Below are 18604 nucleotides of genomic sequence, written 5' to 3'. Positions count from 1 at the left end.
GTAGTTTTTACCATAGTCAATAACATGGAAGTTTTACCATAGTCAATAACATTGTAGTTTTACAATAGTCAATTACATGGTAGTTTTACAATAGTCAATAACATGGTAGTTTTTACCATAGTCACTCAATATCATGGTAGTTTTACCATAGTCAATAACATGGTAGTTTTATAACATGGTAGTTTTTACCATAGTCAATAACATTGTAGTTTTACAATAGTCAATAACATGGTAGTTTTACCATATAGTCAATAACATGGTAGTTTTACCATATAGTCAACGACTTGTAGTTTTTACCATAGTCTATTGAGGAAAAAATGCATGGCATGATGTATTCAATTTCATGATATTAAGTTTAACTTTACAGACTCTAATACAATGTGATAAAGCTTCTATCAGCCTGGTTACAGAGCAAAAGGGTAATGTAAGTATTTAAACCTGGAAATTGAGTATTCAATGTACTTTGAGAGTTACTCTTAGCAGTTTTGCAGTAATAACTGATATAGAAGTCAGATACATACTCTATGACAAAATAATCTGTATACAGTAAAAAGGTCATCTCCAAGTTGATTTGAGCCTGTCAAGACTTGAGTTGAAGAAAAGTCAGTGTCAATGATATCAAATGTTTTAGTGTACAGTTTGACTGGAATTAGCAAAAAATTTCAATTTCATTGGTGTCTCCAAGCAATATGAGATCCAGAAAAAGAGGTACAACACCAGAGGTACAACACCAGGGTTTTGAGACACCAAACGACTTGGATAAAGCACAATTAACCATCAATCACTTTTACCTTCTGGTGTTTGTAATGTCACAAAATCACATCAAAATATGACGTCACAATCATCAGAAGATGTAACTAATCAACGGTAAATATTACTTACTGGTACGTCATTTTGGTACCTTGCAACAGATCTATTTCTCTTGTATTGAGTAAAGACGAAGTGATTTTCTGAACCTGTAAGATTAACTGATAAATGTTGTTACAGGGGTGGAGTGACAAATGGAACAAGGTGTTGGAGACAGTGGAATCAGTTAAAACCAAGGTAAGAGTCATATAGTCAACACAAAACTCTGCGGTAGGGGAGGTAACTGTTGTCAGATTTACATCATTAGGTCATCTTACTACTTGAAGGTCATTATCACTGTGTGCTGTCGGTAAACTTTTCACATTTTTAACTTCTTCCCAAGTTCCACCTGAGAGAATGAACTGGAACTTATCTGAAATGATCCTGATATGATTTCAGACCAAATGTTGTTATTTTTGGAGTTGATCCACTATCCATGATGACCACCACAGTCGCCATTTTGAAAACACATTTTTAACTTTTTCTCAAGTTCTGCCTTTGCGATTTAGCTGAAACTTACCATTAATGATCCTGATTTGTCCCTACCAAGTGTTGTTTTTTTTGGGGTTGTTCTCAAATTTAAGATGGATACCATGACACCATGATATCTTCAATGTACATCTTAAAGCCCTGGGGCCTGTTGAAATTGAAATTTGAATATTGAAGTTTTATATGTTGTAATACCACTGAAATGAACGTCTTCATGATCATATCAGAATTGTTTTTATTATTTTTATACAGCACCTGTCCACTGACTCAGATAAGATGTCGACCAGTCATGCCTTCCTCTTAATTCTATTCTATAACTTCACCCAGTTACTGGTCGACCCAGCCACAGCCATCAACCATTTAGAGGTAAGTTTACTGACCTGACCACCAATCATTTAGAGGTAAGTTTACTGACCCGGCCACCAATCATTTAGAGGTAAGTTTACTGACCCGACCACCAATCATTTAGAGGTAAGTTTACTGACCCGACCACCAATCATTTAGAGGTAAGTTTACTGACCCGGCCACCAACCATTTAGAGGTAAGTTTACTGACCCGACCACCAAACCATTTAGAGGTAAGTTTACTGACCCAACCACCAACCATTTAGAGGTAAGTTTACTGACCCGACCACCAACCATTTAGAGGTAAGTTTACTGACCCGGCCACAGCCACCAACCATTTAGAGGTAAGTTTACTAACCCGGCCACAGCCACCAACCATTTAGAGGTAAGTTTACTGACCCGACCACCAATCTTTTAGAGGTAAGTTTACTGACCCAGTTATTGGTTGACCAGGTCACTGATGTAAGTAATTTCCAATTGCAGAACATTAATCCCACTATATTGTTAATGAATACCTTCAGTAGATCCTCAAACTTAGACATATTCATAATGTCCTCCCTCTATAACTACCACATACTTAGGTCAGAGAAGTATTCAGTTTATTGGTTAATAATAGGTAGTGGTATTGATCTCATTGTTTATCATGTGATTGGAAACCTTTTCTCTTCATTACGAAATTTTTCATTTAAAGCAATTAAGTTTAGATGTAATAGCTTATGTTATCAAACATTATAATACAATTTTGATATATGCAGGATGTATACGGATGTCTGAATAATGCCTTCAAGTCAAAAAGAAAATCAGTTTCTAAGAAATCTGCTGATGGTAAGATGATGTCTATTACTATTGTATGTTCTGATTATTTGATTGTCATGACTCTATTGGGATATTGTAGCTATACTAAATCTGACCCAGCCACAGAAGGGAAGGTAACTTCGCGATTGGAAACATTTCCCAGTATATAGAAAGGAGGGGTATCACTTTGGGCTGTTTTACGGCCACTCAGTAATAAGCAAAATATTTTGCATGAAGATACATAAGGGTCAGCTGCTTATTATATGCTTTTCAGAATATCTTAATTTTTCTGCGCTCATAGTAATTTCAGAGGTCAATTATTAAAGGGTAAAAAATTCACATTTTCATTGCTTAAGTCCTAGTTAAATATTAGAAAAGAGATAACAGTTTTTGCAGGTCTTGCATGTTAATATTGAGTTTGTGAAGTTCAGTTCAGAAAAATGATGGAAAATTCAAAAAGTTAAGGGGAGGTAACTCTTTGATGGAATCTATTATAAGTAAAGGGGGATAACTCATTGATGGAATCTATTATAAGTAAGGGTAGGTAACTCATTGATGAAATCTATTATAAGTAAGGGTAGATAACTCATTGATGGAATCTGTTATAAGTAAGGGGAGGTAACTCGTTGATGGAATCTATTATAAGTAAAGGTAGGTAACTCATTGATGGAATGTATTATAATTAAGGGGAGGTAACTCATTGATGGAATCTATAATAATTAAGGGGAGGTAATTCATTGATGGAATTTATTATAATTAAGGGGAGGTAACTCGTTGATGGAATCAATCATATGTAAGAGTAAGTAACCTTTCATTTGGAGTATTACAATCTGAAAGGGAGATAATTCAGTAATAACATTAACAATATAACCCGAGTGTACACAGTGATGTACTACCAGCTTTGTTTATTTAGAGCCTGATTGGATAGACGTCATGACAGAGATACTGATCAGTATGATGTCACAGGGGTCAGTGATGGCCAGGACGATAGCCACAGACGCTTACATGGCCTTAGCTGACCACATAACACCAGCCTCGATCCAGCTCATCATAGATGTAAGTCTACCGCTGGGAATCGTGTTTATAAATGTAATTAGGATAAGTACATAAATGATACAAGCTAAATAGGAACCAGTTATAATATGTTCAAAAGGAATAAGTGAATAACACTTCCATTGCCATTTGACTAGGTTCTGATGGGAGATAACAAAGACAATGATAACCCTGTCAGCTTTGAGGATCAGGAGGACGAGGACATGGACGGTGTGGAGGACGGAGTGGAGGACGGTGTGGAGGACGATGTGAAGGATGGTGTGGAGGACGGGGAGGGTACGGCCTTATTATAACATCAAGTTCAGCATGAAATATTTTAATTCAATTATAAGAAAAGATTTCTAGCATACTGCTATGAGATTTATTTGTGTCATAGCTTCATGATCAAATATGCTGTTTTCAGTATTGAATTTGATAATTTTGATCTCCTTGCAAAAATTGATCTGTTTCTCAATGAAAAAACCAGAGCTTGTTCTAAAAATCAAAAAGATATGAATGTAAATCTTGCTGTCTCAATGAACGTTTTTTTACCAGTTTGATGGAGACTATCATTAGTTCTATAAGACAGTGACATAATAACATTACCTGGAAGTGCTATAATTGTAGTGTTTACTGTATATATAAATACTTGACCTTTGTAGGAGAGCCAGAGTCTGGGGAGGAATCTGAGCCTAGTGAGTCAGAGTCAGAGGAGGAGGGGGATGTTGACGAAGGATTCCGTCAGAAATTGAGGTCTGCTCTGGGACCTGCTGCTGATGTAGAGGGAAGCAACTCTGAGGTTTGTTACAAGGAGACACTGTGGACGGGTGAATTGTGCCTATTTGATAAGTGTGCTAAGCTGTGTGATCATATGTATTCTACAGATACATGGTTTAAAGTTAATTTAAGCATTGAACTGCATTCAGATGGTAATTATGGGAGGATAATACATTGTACATGGTTTAAAGTTCATTAAAGCATTGAACTGCATTATGGTAATTATGGGAGGATAATACATTTTGCATGGTTTAAAGTTCATTGAAATATTGAACTTCATTCAGATGGTAATTATGGGAGGATAATACATTGTACATGGTTTAAAGTTCATTAAAGTATTGAACTTCATTCAGTTGGTAATTATGGGAGGATAATACATTGTACATGGTTTAAAGTTCATTTAACCATTTTGAACTGCATTCAGATGGTTATTAAGGGAGGATAATACATTTTACATGGTTTAAAGTTCATTAAAGTATTGAACTTCATTCAGATGGTAATTATGGGAGGATAATACATTTTACATGGTTTAAAGTTCATTAAACTATTGAACTTCATTCAGATGGTAATTATGGGAGCATAATACATTGTACATGGTTTAAAGTTCATTTAAGCATTTTGAACTGCATTCAGATGGTAATTAAGGGAGGATAATACATTTTACATGGTATAAAGTTCATTAAAGTATTGAACTTCATTCAGATGGTAATTGTCGGAGGATGAATGCCAATTGGACAACAGCAAATTCAATGAATTCTGGAGCATCTTATTAATGTTGACGTTATTTACTGATTGAACAGGAAGATGAAGACTTGAGTGACAGTGAAATGTTTAAACTAGACAGTCTGATCGCAGCAGTCTTTAAAAGTATGAGACAAGGAAAAGCTAAGGAGTCATCAGAAAACAAGAAACAGATGTTGACTTTCAAAATACGGTAATCCTTTCTTATTTTCTTATTTATTCTCATTTGTTTCGATCAAGTATTACACAGATTTACAGGATATATCACTAGCCCTATGTGACCTATTCTAATCGCCTTTTGTCCGTAAACAATTTCCATCGTTCGTCTTTTGTCCGTAAACAATTTACACTTTCGACTTCTTCTCCAAAACTGCTGAATCAATTTCAATGAAATTTTGCACAAACCTTCTAAGGCATAAGGCCAATCAAAATTGTGAATTACATGGTCCCCACCCCCCAGGGGGCTGTGGGAGGGGCCAAAAGGGGAAAACTGAGTAAAATTTCAAAAATCTTCCTCTCTACTTACAGATGTGGTAGAATCAAATACTCTTAATAGATAGAAAGGTCAAAAGGTCCTTTACAAGAATTGTGAATTATATGACCCTGGGGTCTCACGTTTCCCCTTGGGGAAGGGGTCAAGTTTACTATAGTTTATATAGGGAAAACACATTTATTAGCATTTTTTGCTCAATTTTCATTGGAAACGAGTCAAACTTGGTTAGAATTATTAGCCTGAGATAGCATTTTAATATCATATCCACATTGGTCCAGGCCGACCCCCTGGGGGCAGAAGGACGGGGCTAAAAAAGGGTCAAATAGGCTAAAACTTTAAAAGTCTTCTTCTGAAATTCTGGAAATGGTAGAATCAAATACTTTTTATAAATAGAAAGGTCTTAAGGTCCTTTACAAAAATTGTGAATTATATGACCCTGGGGTCTCATGTTTCCCCCTCAGGAGGGGGTCAAGTTTACTTTAGTTTATATAGGAAAAACATATTTGTGAACATTATTTGCCCAATTTTCGTAGGAAATTAGTCAAACTTGATTAAAATTATTAGCCTAAGATATAGCATTTTAACATCCATATCCGTCCTCGAAGACCCCCTGGGGGACCAGAGGGGCAGGACCAAACAAGGTCAAAATGATTAAAATTTCAAAAAATACCTCTAAGTTCACAGGTTTGATGGAAGCAAATACTCTTCATAGTCTAAAAAGTCAAATTTATAAATCACTGACAAACTTCAAGGCCCAGCATTTAGTGTTTATATGTCTTTAATTTGTTTCATTATTTGTTTCATTATATATTCTAACTCAGGTGACCGTTAAGGCCCATGGGCCTCTTGTTACACTCTAGGGGGTCGTTGGTATTCTCATTTCTCCACCTCTTGTTTTTAGCCCACCATCTGATGATGGTGGGCTATTCAAATTGCCCTGCGTCCGTGGTCCGTCGTCCGTCGTCCACCGTCCGTCGTCTGTCCGTAAACAATGCTTGTTATCACTATTTCTTAAAAACTACTGCAAGGATTTTGTTCAAACTTCACATGGAGGTTACCCTTGGTCTCTAGTTGTGCCATACAGATTTTGAGGCTGATCGGAAAAACAAGATGGCCGCCAGGCAGCCATCTTTGATTTTGGCAGTTGAAGTTTGTTATCGATATTTCTTGAGAACTACTGAAGGGATTTTGTTCAAACTTCACATGAAGGTTACCCTTGGTCCCTAGTTGTGCCATACAGATTTTGAGGCTGATCGGAAAAACAAGATGGCCGCCAGGCAGCCATCTTTGATTTTGGCAGTTGAAATTTGTTATCAATATTTCTTGAGAACTACTGAAGGGATTTTGTTCAAACTTCACATGGAGGTTACCCTTGGTCCCTAGTTGTGTCATACAGATTTTGAGGCTGATCGGAAAAAACAAGATGGCCGCCAGGCAGCCATCTTTGATTTTGGCAGTTGAAATTTGTTATCGATATTTCTTGAGAACTACTGAAGGGATTTTGTTCAAACTTCACATGGAGGTTACCCTTGGTCTCTAGTTGTGCCATACAGATTTTGAGGCTGATAGGAAAATCAAGATGGCCGCCAGACGGCCATCTTGGATTTTGAAAGTTAAGGTTTGTTATCGCTATTTCTCAGATAGTACTGAAGGGATCTGTCTCAAATTTCATATGTAGGTTACCCTAGGGACCAAGTTGTGCATATTGCATTTTGGGACCGATTGGTCAACAAGATGGCCGCCAGGCAGCCATCTTGGATTTCGTTATTCAAAGTTTGTTATCGCTATTTCTCAGAAAGTACTGAAGGGATCTGTCTCAAAATTCATATGTAGGTTCCCCTAGGGCCCTTGTTGTGCATATTGCAATTTCGGACCGATCGGTCAACAAGATGGCCGCCATGCAGCCATCATGGATTTTGATATCTAAAGTTTGTTATCGCTATTTCTCAGAAAGTACTGAATGGATCTTTCTCAAATTTCACATGTAGGTTACCCTAGGGTCCTAGTTGTGCATATTGTGATTTAGGACCGATTGATCAACAAGATGGCCACCAAGGAGTCATCTTGGATTTTGATAGTTGAAGTTTGTTACCGCTATATCTCAAAAGGTACTGAAGCGACCTGTCTCAAATTTTACATGTAGTATGTTTGAAAAAGTTTAAAAAGTAGAGAAAATCTTTCATCTTTCCTTTGTCAGATATAGATCATTCTTTGGTGGGCGCCAAGATTCCTCTGGGATCTCTTGTTCACTCTAGGGGGTTGTTGGTATTCTCATTTCTCCACCTCGTGTTTTACACTCTAGGGGGTTGTTGGTATTCTCATTTCTGCACTTCTGGTTTTTACACTCTAGTGGGTTGTTGGTATTCTCATTTCTGCACCTCTGGTTTTTACACTCTAGGGGGTTGTTGGTATTCTCATTTCTCCACCTCTGGTTTTTACACTCTAGGGAGTTGTTGGTATTCTCATTTCTCCACCTCTGGTTTTTACACTCTAGGGGGTTGTTGGTATTCTCATTTCTCCACCTCAGGTTTTACACTCTAGGGGGTTGTTGGTATTCTCATTTCTCCACCTCTGATTTTACACTCTAGGAGCTAGGTTGTTGGTATTCTCATTTCTCCACCTCTGGTTTTACACTCTAGGGGGTTGTTGGTATTCTCATTTCTCCAACTGAAGTACTGAAGGGATCTAGATGTAGTATATGTTTGAAAAAGTTTAAAAAGTAGAGAAAAGATCCATCTTTCCATTGTCAGACATAGATCATTCTTTGGTGGGCGCCAAGATTCCTCTGGGATCTCTTGTTACACTTTAGGGGGTTGTTGGTATTCTCATTTCTCCATCTCTGGTTACCGGTATACACTCTAGTGGGTTGTTGGTATTCTCATTTCTCCAACTTGTGTTTTACACTCTAGGGGGTTGTTGGTATTCTCATTTCTCCACCTCGTGTTTTACACTCTAGGGGGTTGTTGGTATTCTCATTTCTCCACCTCTGGTTTTACACTCTAGGGGGTTGTTGGTATTCTCATTTCTCCACCTCTGGTTTTACACTCTAGGGGGTTGTTGGTATTCTCATTTCTCCACCTCTGGTTTTACACTCTAGGGGGTTGTTGGTATTCTCATTTCTCCACCTCTGGTTTTTACACTCTAGGGGGTTGTTGGTATCCCATTTCTCCACCTCAGGTTTTAAAACTCTCGGGGGTTGTTGGTATTCTCATTTCTCCACCTCTGGTTTTACACTCTAGGGGTGTTGGTATTCTCATTTCTCCATTGGTTTTTACTCTTAGGGGTTGTTTCATTTCTCCACCTCTGGTTTTAACACTCTAGGGGGTTGTTGGTATTCTCATTTCTCCACCTCTGGTTTTACACTCTAGGGGGTTGTTGGTATTCTCATTTCTCCAACTCGTGTTTTACACTCTAGGGGGTTGTTGGTTTTCTCATTTCTCCACCATTGTTTTTTACACTCTAGGGGGTTGTTGGTATTCTCATTTCTCCACCTCTGGTTTTTACACTCTAGGGGGTTGTTGGTATTCTCATTTCTCCACCTCTGGTTTTTACACTCTAGGGGGTTGTTGGTTTTCTCATTTCTCCACCATTGGTTTTTACACTCTAAGGGGTTGTTGGTATTCTCATTTCTCCAACTCGTGTTTTACACTCTAAGGGGTTGTTGGTATTCTCATTTCTCCAACTCGTGTTTTACACTCTAGGGGGTTGTTGGTATTCTCATTTCTCCACCTCTGGTTTTTACACTCTAGGGGGTTGTTGGTATTCTCATTTCTCCACCTCTGGTTTTACACTCTAGGGGGTTGTTGGTATTCTCATTTCTCCACCTCTGGTTTTACACTCTAGGGGGTTGTTGGTATTCTCATTTCTCCACCTCTGGTTTTTACACTCTAAGGGGTTGTTGGTATTCCCATTTCTCCAACTCGTGTTTTACACTCTAGGGGGTTGTTGGTTTTCTCATTTCTCCACCTCGTGTTTTACACTCTAGGGGGTTGTTGGTATTCTCATTTCTCCACCTTGTGTTTTACACTCAAGGGGGTTGTTGGTATTCTCATTTCTCCACCTCTGGTTTTCACACTCCAGAGGGTTGTTTTTTTGGCCGAGTGGCCATGATGTTCTGATACTTGGGGTGTCTTTGGGCAACAACTTTTTTCCTATCCGAAGGTAGAACGTAAACATGTTCTCATGAATTCTCGTCTACACAACATAAACATAACCTTAAAACAAATATGGTGATGGCCGGAGTAGGGAGCTTGGAAATATTAGCACTTTATCAATTTATAAATGATCTTCTTAACATTGGAGATGAAACCAAAACGGAGACATCACTTTATATATATATTACAATCCTGAAAAAAGCCTCACACCTTTTAATATTAAACATTTATTGTTTAAAATAAAATTTAGATTCAATAAAATAGATTTCACTCAATCATTTAATGTAATTAGGGCCCCGCATCGAGATGCGGGTGCCCTATAGTAATCAGGTTGTCCGTCTGTCTGTCCGTCCGTCCGTCTGTCCGTTTTTTTTCTTTTGCACATTAATGATGGAAGGGAGTGGAGTATTTTCCCCATATTTTACATGATGATTCCCCATCCATCCTAGATCTGCTTGGTAATTTTTCAGGCTGAAATTAAATTAAAAAATCGGCCATCTTGGATTTTAACATTTAAAAAAATCACAATGTTGTTGCTCTTAACTGATAAACATTTTGTTATAACATTATGATGCAAAGTTGTTCAGAATTAAACAAGGAGTTGACTGTCCAAAGGTAAGGTCATGGGCCAAGGTTACTAAGTCGAAGGTCAAGGTCAAATTTATTTGAGTTAATTGTATGCTCTTAATATAATGTTAGCTTGGAATCAGGATTCAAGTTAAATACTTGGAAGACTTTTTCCAGAGAATTATAATAATGTACCATCATCGGTTTCCCAATTAATGTTGACATTAATTATTTATTAGCAACATATAGCTAACACGGAAGAATTCGTTGTCAAAATACTACTTTTCCACTTAAGCACGTCAGACACATAGCGGGGCCCTTTCTGACGTGTCAGTGTTCTAGTTTGATCAGTCAATATGTTTATGCCTAATACATAGTGACACTTGTGCCAGCCAAAGTTTCTCGCATTTCAAAACAAGTGCATGTATTATAATGTTACATCAGTTTAAAGAAATAATTGGAAATTTGTCAATAAACAGCATTTTACGACATATTTGTACTTAAGAATATATAAATTCACATTTGCATGTGGCAACCAGTGTTTGTCAGAAGGCGCATTATGGCATGACGCATTGTTGCTCTTCGCTTGGCGCATTATCGTTCTTCACTTGAGGCACTGTCGTTTTTCGCTTAGTGCTATGTTGCATGCGACAGTGTGACATGGCTGAAATCAGCCACCATAATGTTCGGTTTGACGCCCACACTAATTACTATTGTACAGTTTCGCTCCTTTCCGGTTGCATACAAATTCTCCCAGGTACACACGATAGCTATGCAATGATCGTGCATTCTAAGTAAAACAGGTAAATTTACGGATTCTACATTGAACAATAAACGCTATTCACAACCAATCAAATCCAACCAAATTAATTACGATAATATTACTCTAATTATAGATTTACAAAACTCATAAAAAAAATTAAATAATGCTCCCCTTCAAATATATATACGTATATCTATACGTATACGTATACTGCTTATTGTAAATAGCCCTAATGGGATGTTAAACAACACATATGTTTAACACTGTAACATTTTACAATTATGCGTAAAAGGATTTTAGAGGAATCGTTACTGAACTAATGCTGACCAAAGGTTACATTGTCTTTAGTAAGGTTCTACTTAACTAAGAATAAAAATACTTTACCCGAAATTATAATTGAGAAAGAATTTAGCATATATATATTATAAGAATAGGTAAATGTAATAGAAAAGATAGAAAACATATTTAATAGACATTAGTTGTACTAAATATTGATTTGATTTCTACAGGCTACTGGATTTACTGATAGTTCTAGCCAAGGAAAAGATGTCAGCTGACATTGTTATGGTGAGTTGAGGAATTATTTAGATATTTACTGTAAACACACATATTTAGGTGATTGTATTATATCTACAGAAGTACTCCACTTAAAATCTGACTGTACTAAATGTATATAGTCATTGTTGTGACTGAGTGAGATTACCATTTCACTAAACCTAGCTGTTCAGGATCAGTTTTATACTGGAATGCACTAAAGTGGATATGTTTACAGTGTGTACTTATGTTATCATCAGTCTTTTAACGATGTGATGGAAATGAACACAAGTAGTTATAAAATACTGGTGGTATAGGTAAAGAATCAAAGCTGTTTAAGGATATATTAGCATAGTTGTGTACTGGTTGATATGTACAATGTTATAATGGGTCTTATACTCCATTGTACCTCCAAAATGTTCCTGTGTCTTTGACTGAATATCAATGTCACAGGAACTTAGTAACCTTTTGTTATATTTGTGACAGGAACTTCGTAAACTTTTTTGTTATATTTGTGTCCCACAGTAGCTTAGTAAACTTTTGTTGTATTTGTGTCCCACAGTAGCTTAGTAAACTTTTGTTGTATTTGTGTCCCACAGGAACTTAGTAAACTTTTGTTATATTTGTGTCCCACAGTAGCTTAGTAAACTTTTGTTGTATTTGTGTCCCACAGTAGCTTAGTAAACTTTTGTTGTATTTGTGTCCCACAGTAGCTTAGTAAACTTTTGTTTTATTTGTGTCCCACAGGAACTTAGTAAACTTTTGTTGTATTTGTGTCCCACAGTAGCTTAGTAAACTTTTGTTGTATTTGTGTCCCACAGTAGCTTAGTAAACTTTTGTTGTATTTGTGTCCCACAGTAGCTTAGTAAACTTTTGTTTATTTGTGTCCCACAGGAACTTAGTAAATTTTTGTTGTATTTGTGTTCCCACAGTAGCTTAGTAAACTTTTGTTGTATTTGTGTCCCACAGTAGCTTAGTAAACTTTTGTTGTATTTGTGTCCCACAGGAACTTAGTAAACTTTTGTTATATTTGTGACAGGAATTTAGTAAACTTTTGTTATATTTGTGTCCCACAGTAGCTTAGTAAATTTTTGTTGTATTTGTGTCCCACAGTAGCTTAGTAAACTTTTGTTGTATTTGTGTCCCACAGGAACTTAGTAAACTTTTGTTGTATATTTGTGACAGGAACTTAGTAAACTTTTGTTATATTTGTGTCCCACAGTAGCTTAGTAAACTTTTGTTGTATTTGTGTCCCACAGTAGCTTAGTAAACTTTTGTTGTATTTGTGTCCCACAGTAGCTTAGTAAACTTTTGTTGTATTTGTGTCCCACAGGAACTTAGTAAACTTTTGTTATATTTGTGACAGGAACTTAGTAAACTTTTGTTATATTTGTGTCCCACAGTAGCTTAGTAAATTTTTGTTGTATTTGTGTCCCACAGTAGCTTAGTAAACTTTTGTTGTATTTGTGTCCCACAGTAGCTGAGTAAACTTTTGTTATATTTGTGTCCCACAGTAGCTGAGTAAACTTTTGTTGTATTTGTGTCCCACAGGAACTTAATCTACCTTTACTTGCACTGATGTTGAATGGGGAGAAGAGGAGAGAAGAACATGCTCTCGGACAGCACGCTCAGAAACTGTCTCAAATCATGTACAGACAAGGAAAGGTTTGGCATCTAAAATATTCATCGTCAAACTCTTCTAGAAATAGGTTCTTCTACTTACAGCAAAAAAAATAATTTGTTTCATCTATACACAACTCTTTATCTTGTGCTGTTTTCTTCTGAGTCTAATTGCTAAGCACTTTAATTTTAGGTAAATTCCAGCAACTTCTAATTTGACTCAAATTGTCAGAAAATAACATTTGATCAAAACACCTTTCTAGTTTAAATCTAAATGGGCAGTTAGAAAAAAAAATAGATATTTTGATGCATGCCATGGATATACTGTCTACAGAAATGTTAAGATGTTGAAATGTTTGTTTGTTATCTAGGAGATACATGCAGTTAATCTTGACAAGGAAGTGTACACTGACCGTATCATGGACATAATACATTTCTCCTCACGACGTAAGAGGACTTTGATTACCTCTCTAATAACTGTAAATTTATCTGTTCATTGTAATCATACTTTATCTTCTATCTGAATTAACTAAATTGAATTGACAAATGATGATAAGTTAACCTAACAAAACACATAGAAAATTACATTTGGATCTGCGTCCAGTGCCAACCACTAGATAACAGAAGAAAAAAAAGAACTATGTATGTACAAGTATCAAATTATTGAATTGAACTATGTATGTACAAGTATCATATTATTGAATTGAACTATGTATGTATAAGTATCATATTATTGAATTGAACTATGTATGTACATGTATCATATTATTGAATTGAACTATGTATGTACATGTATCATATTATTGAATTGAACTATGTATGTACATGTATCATAATATTGAATCAAACTTTGTATATACAAGTATTATAGTAGTAAATCGAACTATGTCAGGTGAACAAGTTCTGGTGATATCTTTATCTCTTCTGTAGTTTATTATTATGTAAAATATGGCATTGTTCAATAATAGTTACCATGGAAATGTACCATAGGAAAATTTGGTTGACATGTTATCATAACAGACAGTAATAGTAAGATGGTGGTTTACAATTCTAGTTCTCTGTCATTTATTGTCATTAATTACATATTAACTGAATTCTATATCCACAGCCTTGATGAGTCAGTCCCTTGTCAGCTCAGTATCGGATGCCTGTCTACTTGTGGTAAGTACTGGTTTCTGTAGTCTCATGTCTGTACATCAGCTTTTCACCTTTGTATGTTACGGATTTATATACCCTTGAGAGTCTGTACTTCAACATCAGCTATTTTTTACCTTTGTACATAACAGAGGTATCCACCCTTGAGAGTCTGTACTTCAACATGAGCTATTTTACTGAAATTTGAGTTGACTTAACATAGCATACTTGTAGTAAGTATTGAGATCTGTACTTCATTTTCTTGTTCATTTATTTCATTATAACATATTTACTTGTATCAATTATCACAGTGATAAAGCAGTCCTTGTAGAGTTATCTATCCTGGTGTCTACATGGTAGTAGTACGGTCTCTGTAGAGTCTGTACTTCACAGCTATTTCACCTTTGTGTGTAACGGAGTTATCTACCTTGAGAGTCTGTACTTCAACATGAGCTATTTTACTTTTGTATGCAACAGAGTTATCACCCTTGAGAGTCTGTACTTCAACATGAGCTATTTTACTTGTATGTAACAGAGTTATCTACCCTGAGAGTCTGTACTTCAACATGAGCTATTTTACCTTTGTATGTAACAGAGTTATCCGCCCTTGAGAGTCTGTACTTCAACATGAGCTATTTTACCTTTGTATGTAACAGAGTTATCTACCCTTGAGAGTCTGTACTTCAACATGAGCTATTTTACCTTTGTATGTAACAGAGTTATCTATCCTGAGAGTCTGTACTTCAACATGAGCTATTTTACCTTTGTATGTAACAGAGTTATCTACCCTTGAGAGTCTGTACTTCAACATGAGCTATTTTACCTTTGTATGTAACAGAGTTATATATCTACCCTTGAGAGTCTGTACTTCAACATGAGCTATTTTACCTTTTGATGTAACAGAGTTATCTACTCTTGAGTGTAGATCTTAGTTGGTTCATTAATCAGTTTGTGTGTAAAAAATTAGTTTGTAAGAGCAAGACATTACGCTCATAATCACTTGGCATTACAATTATATCCTACCGACAAGAGTAGAATACTCCCAACATTCAAAATTTGAATATCTATATAAGAAGTTTATATTTTATAGAAAATTGAGAAGTGGACCTGCCCATGTACATTGAATTGTTTGGACTTCCTCGAGTAAAACTTTCCATAAACTTCATAATTGTATTGGAAATTATTTGACAGGCATTTTTTAGTATACTTGATTTAGGTAGAGAGGTGCAAGTTACAACATAGGAAATGTGCTTCAAACTGATTTATGGCCTCACAGTCGTATAAACATGTACCCACAAAATAGTTTGAAAGCCCTAAACCATAAAAAAATCCTCATCCTTTTATACTGTTTGACTATAATCTGATATGTTTAAAACCTTCCAGATCCGTTTGTATATGAACATGAGTGCTGGTGATGTAGGTCCTTCTCCTGTGAGGACACGTTCACATAAAGGAGCCAGGAAAGACATGGCCAACACCACCAAGGTATAAGATTTTATTATATACATACAAAACGTACTTTTATTTCAAGGAACAAATATTTGCAATCATGTCATTGATTATTATATGAAAAATATTATCCCCTAATTGAAATGCTGACAATACTGCATACAACTGAGGATCATGGATAGTCTCATTATCTGTTATACCTCCTCACATTGCATATTCCTGGGTTATTGAAGGTCAAAGGTTAACTTTGGTATTGAAGGTCAAAGGTTAACTTTGGTATTGAAGATCACAGGTTAAGGTTTGTAATTGGAGATAAATTTTGTTTATTGCCACAATAAATATGTATATTTATCATACAATCTGTCTGACATCCAGTTACCTCACCCAAGTAATATTGTTGCATGTCATGTGTGTAATAAAAGGTTGGGGTCACAGTGGTCAAGTGGTTACTGTCGTGTCGGTCTTACTGTTGACGATGACAGTGATGTACTCACCGCGCAACCTGCGCAATACCTATTGCATACCGGGTTACAATAAAATGCTAAAGGCGAGTTGATTGGTTGGTGGGGGTAGCTTATATCGTGTGATATGTGTGACCCACTTGTGATAGATCTATCCTGAACTCATCAGGTATTACCGTATTCATTAGAACTGCAGGATGTGTCCATGCTTTTTACCCGAGTTTTTACAAGAGACGCTTCTTCAGAGAAGTGCAATTGTTGTGGAATGAAGTTCATAGCTCTTGCAATCAATGCGATAACGCATGAGCTGCTGTCCGTGTTTCAGCCGGGAGAGACTAGATAACTTTTCATGTCAACGATAGCATATAGCCTAATTCACGGTAGAGAATGTTCGTCGAGAATAATGTAATGGCTGCCGTGAGGCCCGCCTCGCGGTAAGTTTACCTCTGTATCTTTATCAATCAACTTCTTAATTATCAATGCCGTCTAAAGTACTTTTAATTCACTTCAGATTTATCGGCTGTTAATGGCTTTCTTACAGATCGGCTGTTTTTAGCTCACCTGGCCCAAAGGGCCGGTGAGCTTATGTCATGGCGCGTCATCCGTCGTCCGTCCGTCTGTCCGTCAACATTTCCTTAAAATCGCTACTAGTCATAGAGTTCTGCATGGATTGTAACCAAATTTGGCCACAAACATCCTTGGGGGAAGAGGAACAGAACTTGTATAAATTTTGGCTCTGACCCCCCGGGGGCGGGAGGGGCAGGGCCCAATAGGGGAAATAGAGGTAAATCCTATAAATCGCTACTAGTCCTAGAGTTCTGCATGGAATGTAACCAAATTTGGCCACAAACATCCTTGGGGAAAGGAGAACAGAACTTGTATAAATTTTGACTCTGACCCCCTGGGGGCAGGAGGGGCGGGGCCAAATAGGGGAAATAGAGGTAAATACTATGAATCGCTACTAGTCATAGAGTTCTGCATGGATGGTAACCAAATTTGGCCACAAACATCCTTGGGGGAAGGAGAATAGAACATGTAAACATTTTGGCTCTGACCCCCTTGGGGCAGGAGGGGCGGGGCCCAATAGGGGAAATAGAGGTAAATCCTATGAATCGCTACTAGTCATAGAGTTCTGCATGGATTGTGACCAAATTTGGCCACAAACATCCTTGGAGGAAGGGGAACAGAACCTTTATAAATTTTGGCTCTGAACCCCTGGGGGCAGGAGGGGCGGGGCCCAATAAGGGAAATAGAGGTAAATCCTATAAATCGCTACTAGTCATAGAGTTCTGCATGGATTGTAACCAAATTTGGCCACAAACATCCTTGGGGGAAGGGGAACAGAACTTGTATAAATTTTGGCTCTGACCCCCTGGGGGCAGGAGGGGCAGGGCCCAATAGGGGAAATAGAGGTAAATCCTATAAATCACTACTAGTCCTAGAGTATTGCATGGAATGTAACCAAATTTGGCCACAAACATTATAAATTTTGCCCCTTGGGGCAGAGGGCGGCCAAGGGGAACAGAAATCTTGTATAAATTTGGCTCGATCTCGACCCCCGGGGGCGGAGGGCGGGCCATAGGGGAAATAGAGGTAAATCCTATAAATCGCTACTAGTCCTAGAGTTCTGCATGGATGTAACCAAATTTGGCCACAAACATCCTTGGGGGAAGGGGAACAGAACTTGTATAAATTTTGGCTCTGATCCCCTGGGGGCAGGAGGGGCGGGGCCCAATAGGGGAAATAGAGGTAAATCCTATAAATCGCTACTTGTTATAGAGTTCTGCATGGATTGTAACCAAATTTGGCCACAAACATCCTTGGGGGAAGGAGAACAGAACTTGTATAAATTTTGGCTTTGACCCCCTGGGGGCAGGAGGTGTGGGCCCAATAGGGGATTTAGAGGTAAATATTAAAATTCCTTCAGAAAAGAAACAATGAACCTGTATTCAGAACATTACTTGGCATTACAAACCAGGTGAGCGATACAGGCCCTCTGGGCCTCTTGTTTCAAACATTCAAGGACAAACATCGTACGCTTGTAGATCTAACGTTGTTATCGTTAGGACTTCTGCGTGGAAATGCAGCAAATTGTTTCGAAATTCTCAAATAGCCGTTTGAACCGTTTGCGCCGTATGAACATTCCTCTCCAATAAACAGGTCATTATTTTATGACTGTTTATTCTATAAACTGTAAGACTTCGTTGGTAATTTTGCTTGGGTTCCGATGAACAGATGACTGGGTCAAATGTCCCCCGTACAGTCACATTCTTTACAATCTTGTGACAACCTCTTCTCGTAACATCAGTTTTATTTTACTAATCTCATGAAAAGATAATCTTTTATAATGAAGATCAAGTATTTCACAACGAAGTTTATCATCCGTCAGTACCCCGTTAATTAGC

At 37.2% G+C, this 18604-nt stretch overlaps 1 protein-coding gene across 1 annotated transcript in view; it reads left to right on the top strand.

The window, feature by feature from the left end:
* The first annotated feature begins 350 nt into the window (after positions 1 to 350).
* Positions 351 to 18604, top strand: part of LOC138332042 (myb-binding protein 1A-like) — a 33321-nt gene continuing 15067 nt past the window's right edge. Inside the window, exons 1-13 of the mRNA XM_069279981.1 lie at positions 351 to 424; positions 988 to 1044; positions 1588 to 1701; positions 2435 to 2504; positions 3388 to 3530; positions 3665 to 3803; positions 4169 to 4305; positions 5084 to 5217; positions 11511 to 11568; positions 13087 to 13200; positions 13527 to 13602; positions 14264 to 14316; positions 15673 to 15774. Coding sequence (XP_069136082.1) covers positions 1612 to 1701; positions 2435 to 2504; positions 3388 to 3530; positions 3665 to 3803; positions 4169 to 4305; positions 5084 to 5217; positions 11511 to 11568; positions 13087 to 13200; positions 13527 to 13602; positions 14264 to 14316; positions 15673 to 15774 — 1116 coding nt within the window. The 5' untranslated portion in view covers positions 351 to 424; positions 988 to 1044; positions 1588 to 1611. The remainder of the gene's footprint in view (positions 425 to 987; positions 1045 to 1587; positions 1702 to 2434; positions 2505 to 3387; positions 3531 to 3664; positions 3804 to 4168; positions 4306 to 5083; positions 5218 to 11510; positions 11569 to 13086; positions 13201 to 13526; positions 13603 to 14263; positions 14317 to 15672; positions 15775 to 18604) is intronic.

Source organism: Argopecten irradians, chromosome 9, assembly GCF_041381155.1.
Source record: "Argopecten irradians isolate NY chromosome 9, Ai_NY, whole genome shotgun sequence".
NCBI lineage: Eukaryota > Metazoa > Mollusca > Bivalvia > Pectinida > Pectinidae > Argopecten > Argopecten irradians.
This window is presented reverse-complemented; position numbering and strand designations above follow the sequence as displayed.